This window comes from Scleropages formosus, chromosome 9 (assembly GCF_900964775.1).
Source record: "Scleropages formosus chromosome 9, fSclFor1.1, whole genome shotgun sequence".
Lineage (NCBI taxonomy): Eukaryota > Metazoa > Chordata > Actinopteri > Osteoglossiformes > Osteoglossidae > Scleropages > Scleropages formosus.
The window spans coordinates 4,993,794-5,010,080 of NC_041814.1; the positions used below are offsets into that span (position 1 = coordinate 4,993,794).

Sequence of the window (16,287 nt, forward strand, 5' to 3'; positions counted from 1 at the left end):
TGTGGTCCAACCCACTGCGCCACCGCACCCCATCAGCAAAATGAATAAATGCAAATATAAATGTACACAGAGTGAGGGCTCAGGGTCAGAACATAAATTTCCAATGATAAAGACAGTGATTTGTGACAGGGAAATTTAAATTGAACTGTACAGTATGACTTTAATTACTGTATTCAATGCTGTTACTATAGTCATTATAACTAATAGCCATGATCTGCCAAATTACTAATTGATGGTTATATTTTTTAATCAGTTTAATGGTACCTTGATTAAATTCGTTCAAAAACATAATTTCTTGGTGATTCTAAACTTTTGAAGACCAGTGAGTGTGAAACTTTCAAAATCAAGCTAAGTAAGTGGATAAGAATAATTTATGGATAGCCTTGGATAAGAACTAGACTAAGGGCAAAGTAAATATACTGAAAGACAACAAATGAAAAAAACTGCCAGTTATTTACATTCAAATAACTTAGTGGTAGTTTATTTGGAAAAATGTGCTTGGCAGAGCAACCCACTTGTTGTTGGGACCCAGCTGTGAGACTCGGTAACTGCACAAAATATAAACTCCCGTTTAATAAAACGTTGTTTTTATACTAACCTAAGCATATTCGTAAGAAGTTACCGCAAAACAGAACATTCTCTGAATTAGGTTTAATGCTGGACTTGGAGAACACACACACACACACACTTTCAGAACCGCTTGTCCCATACGGGGTCACAGGGAACCAGAGCCTACCCGGCAACACAGGGCGTAAGGCCGGAGGGGGAAGGGGACACACACCCAGGACAGGACGCCAGTCCGCCGCAAGGCACCCCAAGCGGGACTTGAACCCCAGACCCACCAGAGAGCAGGACTGCAGTCCAACCCACTGCGCCACCGCACCCCCTACTTGGAGAACACAAAATGAAAAATACATTAATGATATCGACACATTTAAAATTATCTAGCATGACACTGACTAACAGAAAAAGCCTTACTCAGAGAGACTGTGTGCACATGGACGCAGCTGAGAAGCTACACACGCCCTGAGTGAGTCTCCTGGATCTGGTTGGAAAATACATGATTATACAACGTTGCAACAGACTCTACAATTTTCTGCAGTTGCACTGTATAAAAGTGCAACGTTGTTTAAAAGTGTTGTATTCGGTGCAGTCTGTTCTAGTGGCATAGTGAAGCCTGAGCCTCAGGAACCAAATGAAACAACACAGTACTGTGTGATTCCGCATGCCCGATTGGCCTACGATAATAGCGCCGGATTTCACCAAATCGCCATTCCCATGACAGCGTTACGTTATCTCCGCAAGGGAGCCCCGTTGAGCGTGTGGGCGGCCAGTACGTTGATACGTCGTACTACAGCTGCGCACGACTTTCTCCAAACGGCGGTAAGGCTTTCCGATTCGTTATTCTCTAAACTAGATACGTTAATTTGTCGCCGTAGCGATAGCTATGGGACTAGGGGGGAACGACGAATGGCTGCTCGGGCACTGGTGAAGCTTAAAGAGACAACAGCGAGATTGAGCCAGGCAGGAGGATAAGAAATCGCGAAAATATTAGTACAGAGGGCAAAATGGGGATCTGCGTATGCTGATCTCGCATCAAGACAGGTAAACCGACCGTCTTATTCAATAGCTTGGTGTGTTGGAGCGCGCGCGCGTTCGTCAACACTACCGAAAGGCAAATTACGGGTCTCTGATGAAGGAGTTGCCCTCGATGTTGTGGTTTGTTCTGAACACAAACGCGGCATTTCGGCGCAAGAACCTGGTCCGCTCGGAACGTCTGAGCGGAAGCGCCGCGCACTCCCTGTAAATTTGTCGGTTCGGCAGGCCATTGTTGGCGGTGGGCACCGCGGAGTCGCTGGATTTTCGCCGTTGCCTGTCCTGTTTCAACTTGTTCCGGCAGCGACGGCGGCTCTGTGCGCATCATTAGGCCACGGGAGATGCTCCGGCTGCTAGCTTTAGCTTAGCGTGTGGAACGGAGCGAAACGGTGGAAGAACTGTGAACATGGCCGAGGAGAACAGAGGATGAGGCGTCCGTTAGCTCTAGTCTTGGTAGCTACTAGTCCACCTTCTTCCTGTAGTCAAGTAGCCGTGCCGCTGGCTTCTCGGGCGAGTTGTCCCTACTAAAACGCTTTTCCTTAATTTTCGCCGAACCGTATTCAGAAATGGCTCCGCTTGTGGTGTGTAAAAGTGCAGACACATAGTCATAGAGCTGCTACTTGGAAATGAATGCAAACTGGATATCGTGGTGTGGGACCGATAGCTCCTCGTAAGAAAGTTGCTAACAAAAGAGCTAACTGTTCGCTACCGGTCGGACTGCTCAGTCTGTTGCCTCCAAAAGTTAACCAAAGCCACGGGAACGTTTGAAAGTGGCATTATAGTAACGTGTTGTCGTTGGGCTCCGACAACTTCGCCGCGAGGTGTTTTTGTGAACTTTTTCTTTCTTTTTCTTTTTTTTTTTTTTTTACTCGAGCCGAGGGAAGTTCTTGCTTCATGCGACTTTGTTGGGAGACGTAAAACTTTGTGTCGTTGACGTTGTTGGGAAAATTATCCGATTGGAAATTAGCCATTTCAATTGATTTGTCAAAATTCATTTTGAATGCTTATTATGCGAAATAGTACTGGGCGGAAAGCTGAATTTTGATTGGCTGGCCTAAGGTTGCTGCATGAGATATAAACTAAATAATTAATATATTATTTGTATAACCTCCACAGCAGTTTCATTGATGAATACCCATTGATGGAGCTTACCGTGAAGAACAGCTGTCATGATTTGTTCAGTAACGCGAATGTGTGAACAGGCGGGGGTTCCACCGTGCGAGGAGAGTGAGGAGGTGTGTGCCCGTGCTGAGAAATTGAGGTAACTCCAAGATATTATTCTCTTTTAATTTTAAGAGAACTGAAATTTGATGTGTTCGTCGTTCGACATTAACATACAAAGTGCTACTTAGTGAAACAATGTAGAGCAGGGCTCTCTTTTCCCCATAACATTTAATGGAAAAATATTACTTGCTTAACTTGTCTTATGAACAGTTCTTAAGGTGGACGGATGTGACCATTAAATGACTCACATGTACACTGACCCATACCATTTACTTAGTGTTACGCTAGGTGTGGAACACTAGTATTTGAGCATGAAGGTTTCTTGAGTTTACAGTAATGTGCTTAACAATGTATGTATATGTAAAAATGTCTTAGCTGTACTGAGAAAATATTGAGCATGGCTAAATGACTTGTCGTCATATTGCTGTGTGATATATTATCAGTTAAATGAAAAATCAGAAAACCCACAGTTGCCTAGTTAAGCATTATGTATATACAAAATTGGAGTAATTTCACTACAAATTTAAGTAACTATGGGGTGAGTTGCTGATCTTTGTTTTCCATATGACTCAAGTGATTTTAGTTCATTTCAAATTGTGAATACTAAATTCTTTCCTGCCTCCTTTCATGAAAAAGGTGGTGATCCTATTTCTATGTAATCTGTTTCTTAATGGAGCAAGTCTTGCATTAAAAAGAAACTGCAGGGTAATTTTTAAAAATATATTCACTTTACGTTTTTAGAAAATTGGAGCAACAGGTGGTTTGTGCTCTGCAGGTGCTGAATTCTTGAATAACTTATTATTTATCTATTTACAACTAACCGCAGCCACAGGAGTGTAATAGAACGATTGCGGTCCACATGGAAGACCCAGGTTTGAATCCCATCTTCTACTGTGGTACCCTTGAGGAAGTTGCTTTCTCTGAAACGCTGAAGTAAAAGTTATCCAGCTGTCTAAATATATAAATAATTGTAAGTAGCTTAGTATATAAACCCAGCACTGTAAGTTGCTTTAGAGAAATGTCAGCAAAGTTGATAATTTAGCATTTTGTCTGCAAAACATGATCCACAGAATATAGAAGTGGATTGTATTTAAAGATTGAATGGCAGTGCTGATGTGTGTTGCCTTGATGGATAGGTACTGTTTTGCTTTTTAATATGTACTTATGAAGTAATTCATGGGTATTAGGAACATGCTGCTTGTTCTTGTAGTTGTCTTTTGCAAAATCAAGTTAGAATACAAAAGTAACTACCTACAGGTTTCAACTAATGTGTAAATTGCTTGCTTTGCACCTAATGGTGAGTTAAATTTGTATTCAGATTATATTTACTGTGTACTGTCCACCTGATAGCTCATGAAGTGTTTCCTTTGAGTCATGGGTTCTATGTTTATATGAGATGTGAGGAAGTACATTTATTAATTTAGCAGATCCTTTTCTCCAAAGTAATGTACATCTCAGAAAAAAAAGTGCATTGTATCAGCAGAAAGAGAGACTTAGATGCAGACATGTGATTCAACCAAGGTACATCACACGAGTAGCTGCATGAAGTATTGTAACATTTGCATGCATGCAAGGTGCCGAGTTGGAGCCGACTCATAGCGACCACTTGCGTAGTTTCCAAGGCAAGTCAAGGGAGGAACAGAGGTGGGTTGCCAGGTCCTTCCTCTGCAATTGTAAAATTTGGCTGTTGACAAGTTACACGTGTGTAAGGTGTGTGCATCTATCACATTGTTTGTACTGATGAGGTTTTTCAGTGGATGGATTGTGTCAGATGTGAATACTAGTTTTTTGATTTGTTTCAGATCCTTTATATTTAAATTTACTGATTTAGCAGATGCTTTTCTCCAAAGTGATGCACATTTCATAAGAAATACAATGTGTGCACTATATTAGCAAAAGGAGAGACATAGTTGCAGATGCAGGATTAAGTACAGTTAGTTTTTTCTCCATATGAACCAAGGTACATCACACGAGTAGCTGCATAAAACTTTGTCTGAATATCAACGATTCCTAGTCACCATCCTACTAATAATAGTTTTTTAAAATTTATTTAAACAGTTACGTTAAATTACAGGAGCTCCCTACATGACATTCATTTAACTCCAAGGGTTCCATGCCTCTTAAAAGTAAAATTATTGTACATGGATATGCTTATAAATGTGAAAAATTTTCCAACTTTGTCATAGACATAAACTAAAGAATTGTGTGTGGTTGAAGGAAAGGTTGTGTAGTAATGTCAGAATGTACTTGTACAAAACATGAGTTTGTAAATTGCTGTTTTTGGCCTTCATGTTCTCCCTGACTGAGAGCTCAGCAATTCAAGACTGCCTTTGTGACTCTTATAATTATAGTTTCATCATGAGCTACTTTCAGTTTTTGTTTGTACAAAAGGTCCTCTCAGCAGGTGGTTCACTTTTTTTTTTTTTTTTTTTTAAAACTTTTTACATGTGATTAAGGTTTGGTATATGTAGTGAGATGTTTTAAGTTGTATTACATTTTAAGGTGGATGTGGTATGCCTTTTTTTCTCTCCTCACAGGAAGTTCTTTGGTGGTATTCTAAGGTTTCTATGATGTATAATTAGTGTAGAAAGTATAATGTAATGGTTAGAGCTGCAGCCTTTGGACCCAAATCCCACCTCCAGCTGTAGTATTCTTGAGCAAGGTACTTATCCAAAATCCTCCAGTAAAAATGACATAATTCTAAAAAGGTAAATGGTTGTAACTAGCTTAACACAAAGTTGCTTTAGGGGGGGAATCAGCTAAATGATAAATGTAAATTAGGATACGTGTAGCCTTTTCAAAAGTCATGGAGCAATGTAACGAGTGTTTTGGAGGCTGGCTTTCAGATTTTCTTTTTGAGTCTCCAACACTACTCCTCCTTTTAACCAAATTCCAAGTGTTGCACTTAAAACTTGCCTTTGGCATCTGAATAATGTGAACAGTCAACCTTAAAATAATAGTACCTACCAAAAGTGGTCCAAGGGAAGACAGCCAGTGAATTGGTGACAGGGTCATGGCGCCCCGGACTCACTGATGCACGTGGCGAGTGAAGGCTAGCCCGTCTGGTCCGATCCCACAGAAGAGCTACTATAGCACAGATTGCTGAAAACCTTAATGCTGGCCATGAGAGAAAGGTGTCAGAACACACAGTGCATTGCAGTTTGCTGCCTAGCCGCAGACCTGTCAGAGTGCCCATGCTGACCCCGTCTACTGCCGAAAGCATATACAATGGGCACGCAAGCATCAGAACTGGACCATGGAGCAATGGAAGTAGGTGGTCTGGTCTGATGAATCACGTTTTTTTTTTAAGATCATGTGGACGGCCGGGTGGGTGTGCATTGTTTATCTGGGGAAGAGATGGCAGCAGGATGCACTATGGGAAGAAGGCAAGCCAGCAGAGACAGTGTGATGCTCTGGCCAATGTTCTGCTGGGAAACCCTGGGCCCTGGCAGTCGTGTGGATGTTACTTTGACACATAGTACCTACCTAAAGATTGTTGCAGACCACATACATCCCTCCATGTCAACTGTATTCCCTGATAGCAGTTGCTCTGCCACACTGCAAAAATTGTTCAGGAATGGTTTAAGGAACATGATAAAGAGTTCAAAGTGTTGACTCGGCCTTCAAATTCCCCAGATCTCAGTCCAATCGGGCATCTATGGGATGTGCTGGAAAAACAAGTCCGATCCATGGAGGCCCCACATTGCAAGTTACAGGACTTAAGTGATCTGCTGCTAACATCTCGGTGCCAGATGCCACAGGACACTTTCAAAGGTCTTGGGGAGTCTATGCCCTGACGAGTCAGAGCTATTTTGCCATCATGAAGGGGACCTACATAATATTAGGCAGGTGATTTTGATGTTTTGGCTGATCGGTGTGTTTGCGCTATGTTTATGTTTATTATTTGACTGAACAGAATGGTCATACTTTTGTAATAAACTAGGCTACTCCATCTATCGATTATCAATAACTACTTGTCCACTGCAGAGTTACGGATCCAGAGCTTGTCACAGGGTATGAGGTTGGGAACACCCTGGATGGTATGCAAGTCCATCACAGGGCATTTATATAAACACACTATAGACAATCGTGAGTCTCCAGTCCATGTGAAACATGATTTTAGATCATGGGAGGAAACTGTAGCACAGGGAGGAAACCCATTTAAACACTCGGAGATACTCCAAACAGACAGACTCACAGCAAAGGAGCATTGTAGTAGGCTGCTGATTATTCAAAATACAGCGAATCAATCATAACAATACATTCAAGAACAGAACTGAAATGTACATGTACACAATGTAAGCATGTGTGACTGCACGACTGAAAGCGTCGTTTAATTGCACCACTGCAGTTCTATGACATTCATGCATGCCATAGAAGTGCAAGTCAGTGCTAAAACTTAACCATGTGGTTGATGCTGTGACCAAACTAGTTAACTTGATTTGGGCAAGGTCATTGTTTAAGTGTAGTAACTGATAACTGAGGGGGGGAATTGTATCTCTAAACTTCTAAAGATGTGTTCTTATTATTTTTGTTCAGAAAATGTATTTCCTTGGATGAGTACAGTATAGTGGCAAAGCAGGGTTATTGAAAACCTAATGACAAAGTACCTTTCGCAGATTTGGTACGGTAAACTAAGTAACCAGATTCAGTTTGACATGTCTTTGTGAGGAGAAATTTATGTGCTATGTAGAATATAATATTTTTGATGACAGAGCTCACAAGATGTATAGTATCTGCATGTGTTTGGTTTGGATTTCTGATTTGGCCCTCTGTTTAAAAAAAAAAAAAAAATTATATATATTGCCCACCCCTATTCAAAAAGCTGAAAAAGTACATTCATTGTTTTTGAGCTTTAATCAGACTTGTCATTTGGTAACTCACCCTTCTGTGTTTGTGTAATCTGTCGTTTATCAATTTGTGTATGCATGGGTTTTAAAGCTAGAATCTGTTTTAACTACATTTGATTGTTCCTCATTATAATATTAACAGTGGGATACCACACCTTTTCCAAAGTCCCTGTATTTTTAATATCAGTCACTGTGTTACTGTGGGAGAAGAGCACTCTATAAAATAAATTGACTTGAGTTTTTGTGAATGACTGAATACTAGTCATTTGCAACATGTCCCCAATGTAAATAAATATACTGTTTGCTTGTACACTTACTTTGGTGGTAGCCATTGTTCAACTGAAGCAGACAATACTTTTATTCTCGAAACAATTAAATTCAGAAGCTCCTTATCCAGATCTTTATGCATCTAAAAGTGTATGGAAGGTGGCCAACAAGCCCACAAGTGTGTTTTAAAGTTTCATATGACTATGGCATACATGAGGGCTGCAGCAGAGGCTTTGTCCACCATGACAACATCATTCCTTCTTGATTTGATTCTTCATTTTGTAAACCCATTTGTTTCACCTTGTTACATGCGTACATACTTTTATTAAATATTTTTTTTTTGTATATTTAGCAAAGCATCCTTGCAAGAAAGCCATATAATTCTTGAAACAAGAGCACTAAATTAAGGAAAATTATGTTGAATAGTATGAAATGAGACCAAGGGAACAATTTTAATATGGGCATATTTAGGTTACAGCATTTGGATTAAAAATAAAAACAGCTGGGATATCAACTTCTTATTTGTGTTAAAACAATAAATTAATGTCTGAATGTCTGGAACTTTCTGCTTCTGCATATCATTCACAGGAGATGTTGATTAAAATATGAGTAACTTGACTGGTTGACTCAAGGAACTTGTAGCCTGCAGTTGCACATGAACTGATAGGCAGCCTGCTGTCCCCCGTTCCTGACAAACCCTTAGCAACTGTACTACCCTCAGGACTCCTGTGCTTCATCTTATTCTCTCAAATTTCTTTCAGGCTGATGTCAGCTTCAGTTGAGTCACATGGTGACATTAGAGAGAATGTAACAGCTTGTATTTTGTGAACTCAATAACATGTTTTAAATTTTTTTGTGAGGTACTCTAGTCTTACTTTCAGTGTCACTGGATTTCATTGTCAAATTCATAAAACATCCAAAGCAGAGCATGAATAAATGGGTTGGTAAGCCTGAATATAAGCTCTTATTTTGCAGTATATTTCCTTTGTGCCAAACTGATAGCAGTATATGACTGATCTACAAGCAGAAATGATTATTGATCAGGCTAAGCGCAAAGCCTGTTCATATGACTGAGATTACCACCACTCTTCCTGCAGGATACAGGACAGTGGGGCAACTGTATTTTTTGCTCACCTCAATCTGTCACATACTCATTCCTGCAGGTGTGCTGAATTTTTTTCAGCAAGGATACAGCAGGATACTGCTGAATTCCCCCCGATTACATATCTATTTCACTATAGTGGGTAAAATGTCTTTGTAAAACTTTGATGTAGCTTTTACTTAATTTTTGCCATTATCACCTAAATGCAACAAATGTACAGTAATAAAAGATAGAATTTCTTTGCATAAGTATGTACAAAGGCACATACACCCAATGGTAGATAGCGATGGCTGACTAGAAAGAAATATTACTGCCTAATACGTCACACTTCAAAGCATGTGGGCACAGCTTCTTCTGTTAAAGACTCACCTACTGTATATACTTCTTATTTTTCACATTGACCATCTCAACCAATCACAACCCTTGGTTAAGGTAAATATCACAACTCCTACTGTATTTTCAGAACTACTGTTTATTTAGCTGACACTTCTCTCCAAGGCAACTTACTGTTATGCTGCTTAGTTATTTATGTGTTTATACAATAGGGTAACTTTACTGGAAGAATTCATGGTGAGCTCCTTGCTGAAGCAGAGCATTTTTTGGGACTTGAACCAGTGACCTTTGGGTTATGCCTGTCTTCATCCAGTAGGCTACATGCAGAGTTACTGTACTAACTGAGTTAAGAGGCAAATACGTCATAGAGACATCACTGATTACACATTATCTGTAATCAGTGAAATGCGTGCAGCAGAGAAGAGGATTCTGGTTGCCGTTTCAGTATTACGCACTTTTCAGGAGTTCTTGTGGAGAGGATGGAGTTGTTGAATAGAGCCCTCTTGGTCTGGCCTGCAGCAGCAGAAGTAGTGTTTCAGTTTGTGAAGATGCATGCACCTCTTTGCAAGACCCCAGCCCTCACCTGATGTATTCTTAGACCTTGATTTCATGAATGGAGGAGAGAAAGTTTTCTGGAAGGGTGTTTCTGGCAGTCTTGTTCTCTTTCCGTTTGTGTGTTTTTTCTGTTTCTGTCTGCCTGCTGGTATGTTGGACCACTGATAAACCAAAGAAAAGCAGTGGCAATTACTTCTCTCTAGGAAAAATGTTGTCTACAGAAGACTAAAGTTCTGTTACCTTAGATCATTTTTTGGCAGATTTTCCTGTTACGGGGCACCCAGAGGCTGGTGCTTTTGGGTTATACTAAGTCAGCAAGTTGTTCTTTAATGCCTTCAAATTCTTGACCTCAATAATAAACTCCTTTCCATAGAGACCAGATTTCCAATAACATGATAAAGGTTGTTTATGAATGTGTTCTATAAAACAGTACAAATGTGCAGGTCATTATTTGGAGGCAGCAGCTGGAGCAGTTGTTAGAGCTGCTGTATTTGGAGTCAAAGGATTAAGGTTGGAAATCTTTTAGAATCACTCTTCTGCATCCTGATCTCTCCTTCTGTTGTATTTTTCTGTGAGATGTATGTACTTTGCTTTGGAGAAGAGGGCCTACTAAATGAATAAATGTAAATCAGCTTCTTGATGTAGTGCCCTTGCACAAGGTAGTTCCCCTGAACTACAGTAAAAGTTACCTAACTATGTGAATGGTTATTATACAGTATAGATGATACATGGTAAGTTACTTTAGAGGAAAAACTTAAGCTAAATTAATGAATGCCTAAATAATTTATGTTCCATATTGCCATTTTGAATGAATATACTGTCTAACTTTGAGAATGTATTCAACATACTTTTAAATATATAAAACCTTGCTGTTTTGTATCCAGAATCTGGTCAGGTAAATAAAGTATGTACTATGTGCTGGTAGTGTTAGAGCTATTGCCTTTGAACCCAAACGTCGCAGGCTTGGTTCCCACCTTCGGCCATAGTAGCCTTGAGCAAGGTACTTACCCTAAGTTACTCCAGTACCATTACCCTACCTTAACATTGTAAGTTACCTTTGAGAAAAGCATCAGCTAAATGAATAAATGTATGTGTATGCTAATGGTGTATTTATTTGTTATGAGGGAGAGTCAGCTTCAAGCCTGTGGGGAGATGCTATTAACAGAACTGCATCAGTTGGAGTTTATTTTTGACTGACAAACTTTCCCATTGATGTGTGGCACCTTCAAACAAGTGAGGTCCATCTGGTTACTCTTCAACCACTGTTGGAAAAGGACAGGCAGCCTTGGTGCCAGAGTCCACCATCAGATCATTAATTAACAGCTGAATTCTAGTATGAATAACAGCTGGAGTATCATGCTTTCTGTTTTTCTTTCATAGACTCATGTTAATATGTTTAATGGTTTCTGTCAAGTTCTATCTGCAAGTGTATTTTATTTTTTTTTTCTTATTACAAATGCAGGTAGTTCAAGGTTTTATTAATGTATTTGTTTTTGGTATACCAGATTCCCTGCTCTGTGATATTAATTTGGATCAAAGGTGATGAAATAATATATTTGGGCTATTTTTTTTCCCTATGCTAAACAATAGGAAACATTGCTGATAATGACCCAGCATAGGTTGTCCTTCTGGTCTTTTGCTGAATGTTACCAGTCGATACCACAGAAAATTTCAAAGGTATTTTTAAACATTTTCTATTTTTTTTTTTTTTTCTTTTTTCCTTTTCAATGAGAAATGAGTTTAATGGAGTAGTAGGAGGCATAAAGCGGTATTTTACTGTGAAAGATGTGCACCTTTTACAGTCATAAGAATATTTCTGATGTATTTGTTTTTCTTGCCTTATGCCTGTGTTAAAGCACTCTGTGTCACTGTGTGAGAAGAGCACGCTATAAAAATAAATTGGCTTGAATTGTAAGTAAAAATTCCAATTTTCTGGAACTCTTCACTCCTTATATTTGACGTCTGATTTTAAGACTCCTTCACCCCTGCATACACACCCAGAGCAGGACCCATACTGAGATGCATTTTAACTTGAGTTTAAAAGTTAAAACAAAAGTTTGAATTATTTACAAATTGAATACTTAAATTATAGTTTCTACACATTTATGTATTGGGCAAATGGTTTTTTCCAAGGCGAGGTACAGCTCAGTTAATTCAGCAGCAGGTAAAGAGCTTCAGATACAGACACATGACTCAAATTATTTAGTAAGAGATTGAATATAATTTCATAGGTGTGTGTGAAAGTTAATTGCACTTTGTCAGGTGGTACAGTGCTGTAGGAGTAAAATAGTTACCTTTGGTTTGGAATTTTATGTGGGAAAACTGCTGTCGAGGTGTTTTCAGTCCACTAACAGTTATTTATCATGACTTTCTCTCTTCCAGGTCTTTGGTAACAAAAGGAACCCAGACTTTCTCTGCTGTTTTGGCTTCGATTCGTCATCTCTGTGGCTGTGTCTGTCTACTACGTCTAAACATGAGACGCGTGGCACTCTATTGATGAGTGACCAGCCCAAGGGTCATGGGAAGAATCTCGTTGTGAATTTGCTACTTCTGAAGCATCCGCGCAGAGGCCTGCCATCGACAAGGGTGAGCGCGCTTTTGTTCCAGCGCGACCTGCCCGCACCGGTGGGAGACATGCCTCTCTGAGACTCAGGTCAGAAAATCACAAAAGAGAAAACTGTGGAAAAATCTTTCACTGTGGAAAATCACAGGGAACAAACAATTTGTCAAATTTTGGGTGCTTCCCCTTTTGCTGACTTTTTTTTCTTTTTGCACTGCACACATATATAAATATATGTGTAAGAAGTATCTCTCGTCTCATTTGATATCTATACCCTCCCTCCCCCTGACCGCCCTGGAAGTTGTTTTGGTGGCTTTGTGATTTGAATGGCCGTGGAGTAACCGTGGAGAGGCCAGGGTATCACAAGCTTATGGATTTTGAGAAGAGAGGAGGGAAGGGGGAGGCCGACGAGGGGAAAAGGATGTCCAAGGTGGCCGGGAGCAGGACTGCACATGGGAGTCGGAGCACAGGGACCAACTCCGGGGTGCTTATGGTCGGCCCCAACTTCCGCGTGGGGAAGAAGATTGGCTGTGGAAATTTTGGAGAGCTCAGGCTGGGGAAGAACCTGTACACCAACGAATATGTGGCTATCAAACTGGTAAGGCAGGCCTGGTGGTGTAGAGTGCATTTGAAGTCACTAGGGCCAGTACTCTTCTGTACCAAGTCCAGTTGGACTTACTGTTGCTTCTTTTTAATTCTCATTTCCATGTTTCTTTCAACCTTCTTAATTTTCAGGTGCATTGCTATTTTCTGAAAGACGTGTTGCAGCTGAAATTGAGACTGTCCATTTGTGTGTGTGTGTGTGTGTGTGTGTGTGTGTGTGTGTGTGTGTGTGTGTGTGTGTGTGTGTGGAAGGTTGTGTGATCAACTTGTGATGAATAACCATCTTGTCCAAGGTACACTATGCCTCACACCTTCCAGGATAGGCTCTGGACCACCAGGACTCTGCATTGGACAGTAGGTCTTTGGTAATGGACATATGTAGTATTAATGTTTTACATAAATAAGTTTGGAATTAGTGGGGTTTTTTTTTTTTTTTTTATAAACTTAAGTGCACATCTTGCATTCAGTGATGACCAACAGTCTTTGTGTCCACAAGGTAATCCTGCATTGCCCCCTCTGTTGGCAGTAGCAGTTGATGAATAACATTGTTTTTATTTTGCATAGAAAATTGTGATTGTTTATCTGGGGTATAGGCTCATGTTCACAAGTGAACCATACCCAGTGTTTACAAAAATGCAGAAAAAAATTGTTCTTGAAAGGAGAAAGTGGACCTGTGCTTATGATATGCTGCAAAATTTCAAGGCACGCAGTACTGTTTCAGCATCTCTAAAGGATACCATAACCACTTAAAAACAAACTGGCCTATTTGTTATGTTCTGGACTGTGAATGAAGAATGGAGGTCTCCTAGTTTACAGGAGGACTATAGCTTCTTACATTTATATGTTCTCTGGGTTTCAAGAGGACCATACATCCTTTCAAATTCCATCAGCAGAACCTCATGTTTTTTCTCTGTCAGGCATCAGCTTAAATGTCAGACATGGAATTGGCCTCTTAAATGATTAATGATTCTTGTTGGGCATATCCGTTGGACTCTGACCCCTGGAAATACCTCTGTAGTGCTTTGACTCATGGGCAGACTGAAGGTGATGAACTTTACAAGTTTCCCAATGAGATGACATCCACCCTCAGAATATTGGATGACCAGTTGCACTATATCAGAGGAATTTACTTTAAATACATAATATATAGAATCAAAATAAATATTACAACCCTAATTTCAAAAAGTTGGGGTGGTATGGAAAATGCTAAAAAAACCAAAAAGTGGTTTGTAAATTTACTTTGACTTGTATTCAAACAAAAAAAGCAATAAGTATTCTTACTGGCCATGGTGGAAAGGAACAAAAAACTCCCAACCGAAAAGCAAGGGAGGGGAAAAAAAAAAAAAAAAAAAACCTCTGGGGGTCCAAATGCCAGTGGCTGATACCACCCCTCCTGCGCTTTCTTAGATTAAATAAGATTTCTAAATCAGTTTACAGGTTAATAATGGCATTGTTGCTGTATGGTAGCTTGATTTCCCAGTTCAGCACGGTACATCTCATTTCATCCTCTAGAGCACAATACAATGAAAAGATTCAAAGAATCCAGTCAAATCTTGGTGTATGAAGGGCAAGGGTGAAAACCACTTCTGAATGTACATGATCTCTGATCTCTCAGAAGTCAGTCTTTAGTATCATGGGTCTGTAATGGATATCATTTTACATTTATTTATCAGACGCTTTTCTCCAGAGCGGCTTCCAATGAACTCTGTGTAGTGTTATCAGCCCACACACCTTTTTCACCAAGGTGATTTACACTGCTAGTAAATCTACACTGCTAGTAGTATGCTACTTACAATGGGTCACTCATCCATACATCAGTGGAACATATTCCATCACTCACACACTATGGGTGAACTTGAAAAACACACTTTTGGACTGTAAGGGGAACCCCACACATACAGGGGGAGAACATGCATACTCCGTACAGACTAAGCAGGGATCGAACCCATGTCTTCTCATACCACCCAGGCGCTGTGTGCCACCGTGTCACTGTATCATGATTTGGGTTCAGAAATACTTTGGTAAACCTTTGTCAGGCAATACCGTTTGCCGCTGCACCCACAGACACAAGTTAAGGTTTTACTGTACAAAGCAGAAACCATATATCAACACTGTCCAGACTTCTATGGACTTAGTTTCATCTGAGATGGACAGTAGCATAGTGGAATTGTTCTTCGTGGTCCGACGAGTCAACATTTCAAAGAGTTTTTTGCCAAAATAGCCATCATGTTCCCTGGGCTGAAAAAGACCATCCAAGCTGTTATCAGTGTAAGGTCAAAAAGCCAATGTTTCTCTTGGTATGGGGTGTGTCATTGCTGAACTTCCATTAATGCAGAAAGATATCTGCAAATCTTGGAGCAACATATGCTGCCACCCAGACACACTTTTCCAGGGACATCCCTGCATTTTCAAGCAAAAAATGCCAAATCACATTCTGCCTGGATTACAGGTGCATGACTGCGTAAGCAGGGATTGCGGGTCATAGACTGGCCTGTCTGCAGTCCTGACCTGTGTCCGATTGAGAATGTGTGGCACATTACGAAATGCAAAATACAGCAACAAAGGCCCCGTTCAATTGTGCAGCTGAAGACCTGGATAATGGATGAATGTGGGAAAATTTTGTTTGCTAAACTTGCTAAATCAGCTGGTGTCTTCAGTACCCAAGCACTTCTTAAGTGTTATTAAAAGACATGGTGATGTTATACAGTGGTAAACACTCGAATGCTGCAACTTTTTGGAATGTGTTACAGGCATCAATTTCAGTGTAAGCGTATATTTTCAAAAACAATGCGGTTCATTAGGTAAAACATGAAGTAGCTTGTCCTTATGTTTTTGTTTGAATACAAGTCAAAGTAAGTTTAGAAATCACTCCCTTTTTTTTTTTTTTTTTTTTTAATGAGCATTTTCCATAATGTCCCAGCTTTTTTGGAATTAGGGTTGTAGATTAATTTGTAGGATGGTGAGTGTTATGTATTTGAAAATGACATGAAGTGGTTTATAGATAAAAAGATGTAATGTTAATACTAGGGATATGAACTGGTAATGAAGAGATGTTTAAAGCTTTTTTTTTTTTTTTTTTTTTTTTTTTTAATAAAATTTAAATGCATCTCTTGCAGTAGATAAAAAGTCACTTTATTCACTATGGACACTCTTCTGGGGAAGATCTGGTACAATTTGCATCACGGTCTGATTCAGCC

At 39.8% G+C, this 16,287-nt stretch overlaps 1 protein-coding gene across 4 annotated transcripts in view; it reads left to right on the forward strand.

Annotated features, from left to right (window-relative positions):
• The first annotated feature begins 997 nt into the window (after positions 1–997).
• LOC108919885 (casein kinase I) overlaps positions 998–16,287 on the forward strand; it is a 57,583-nt gene continuing 42,293 nt past the window's right edge. Inside the window, exons 1-3 of one of the 4 annotated variants that reach the window (XM_018728231.2) lie at positions 998–1,605; positions 2,713–2,857; positions 12,310–13,085. In XM_018728231.2, the coding sequence (XP_018583747.1) occupies positions 12,858–13,085 (228 nt within the window). In that variant the 5' untranslated portion in view covers positions 998–1,605; positions 2,713–2,857; positions 12,310–12,857. Of the gene's footprint in view, positions 1,606–2,712; positions 2,858–11,446; positions 11,605–12,309; positions 13,086–16,287 lie in introns of those variants that run through there. The other 3 variants (XM_018728233.2, XM_018728230.2, XM_018728234.2) reach the window with 3 other exon arrangements.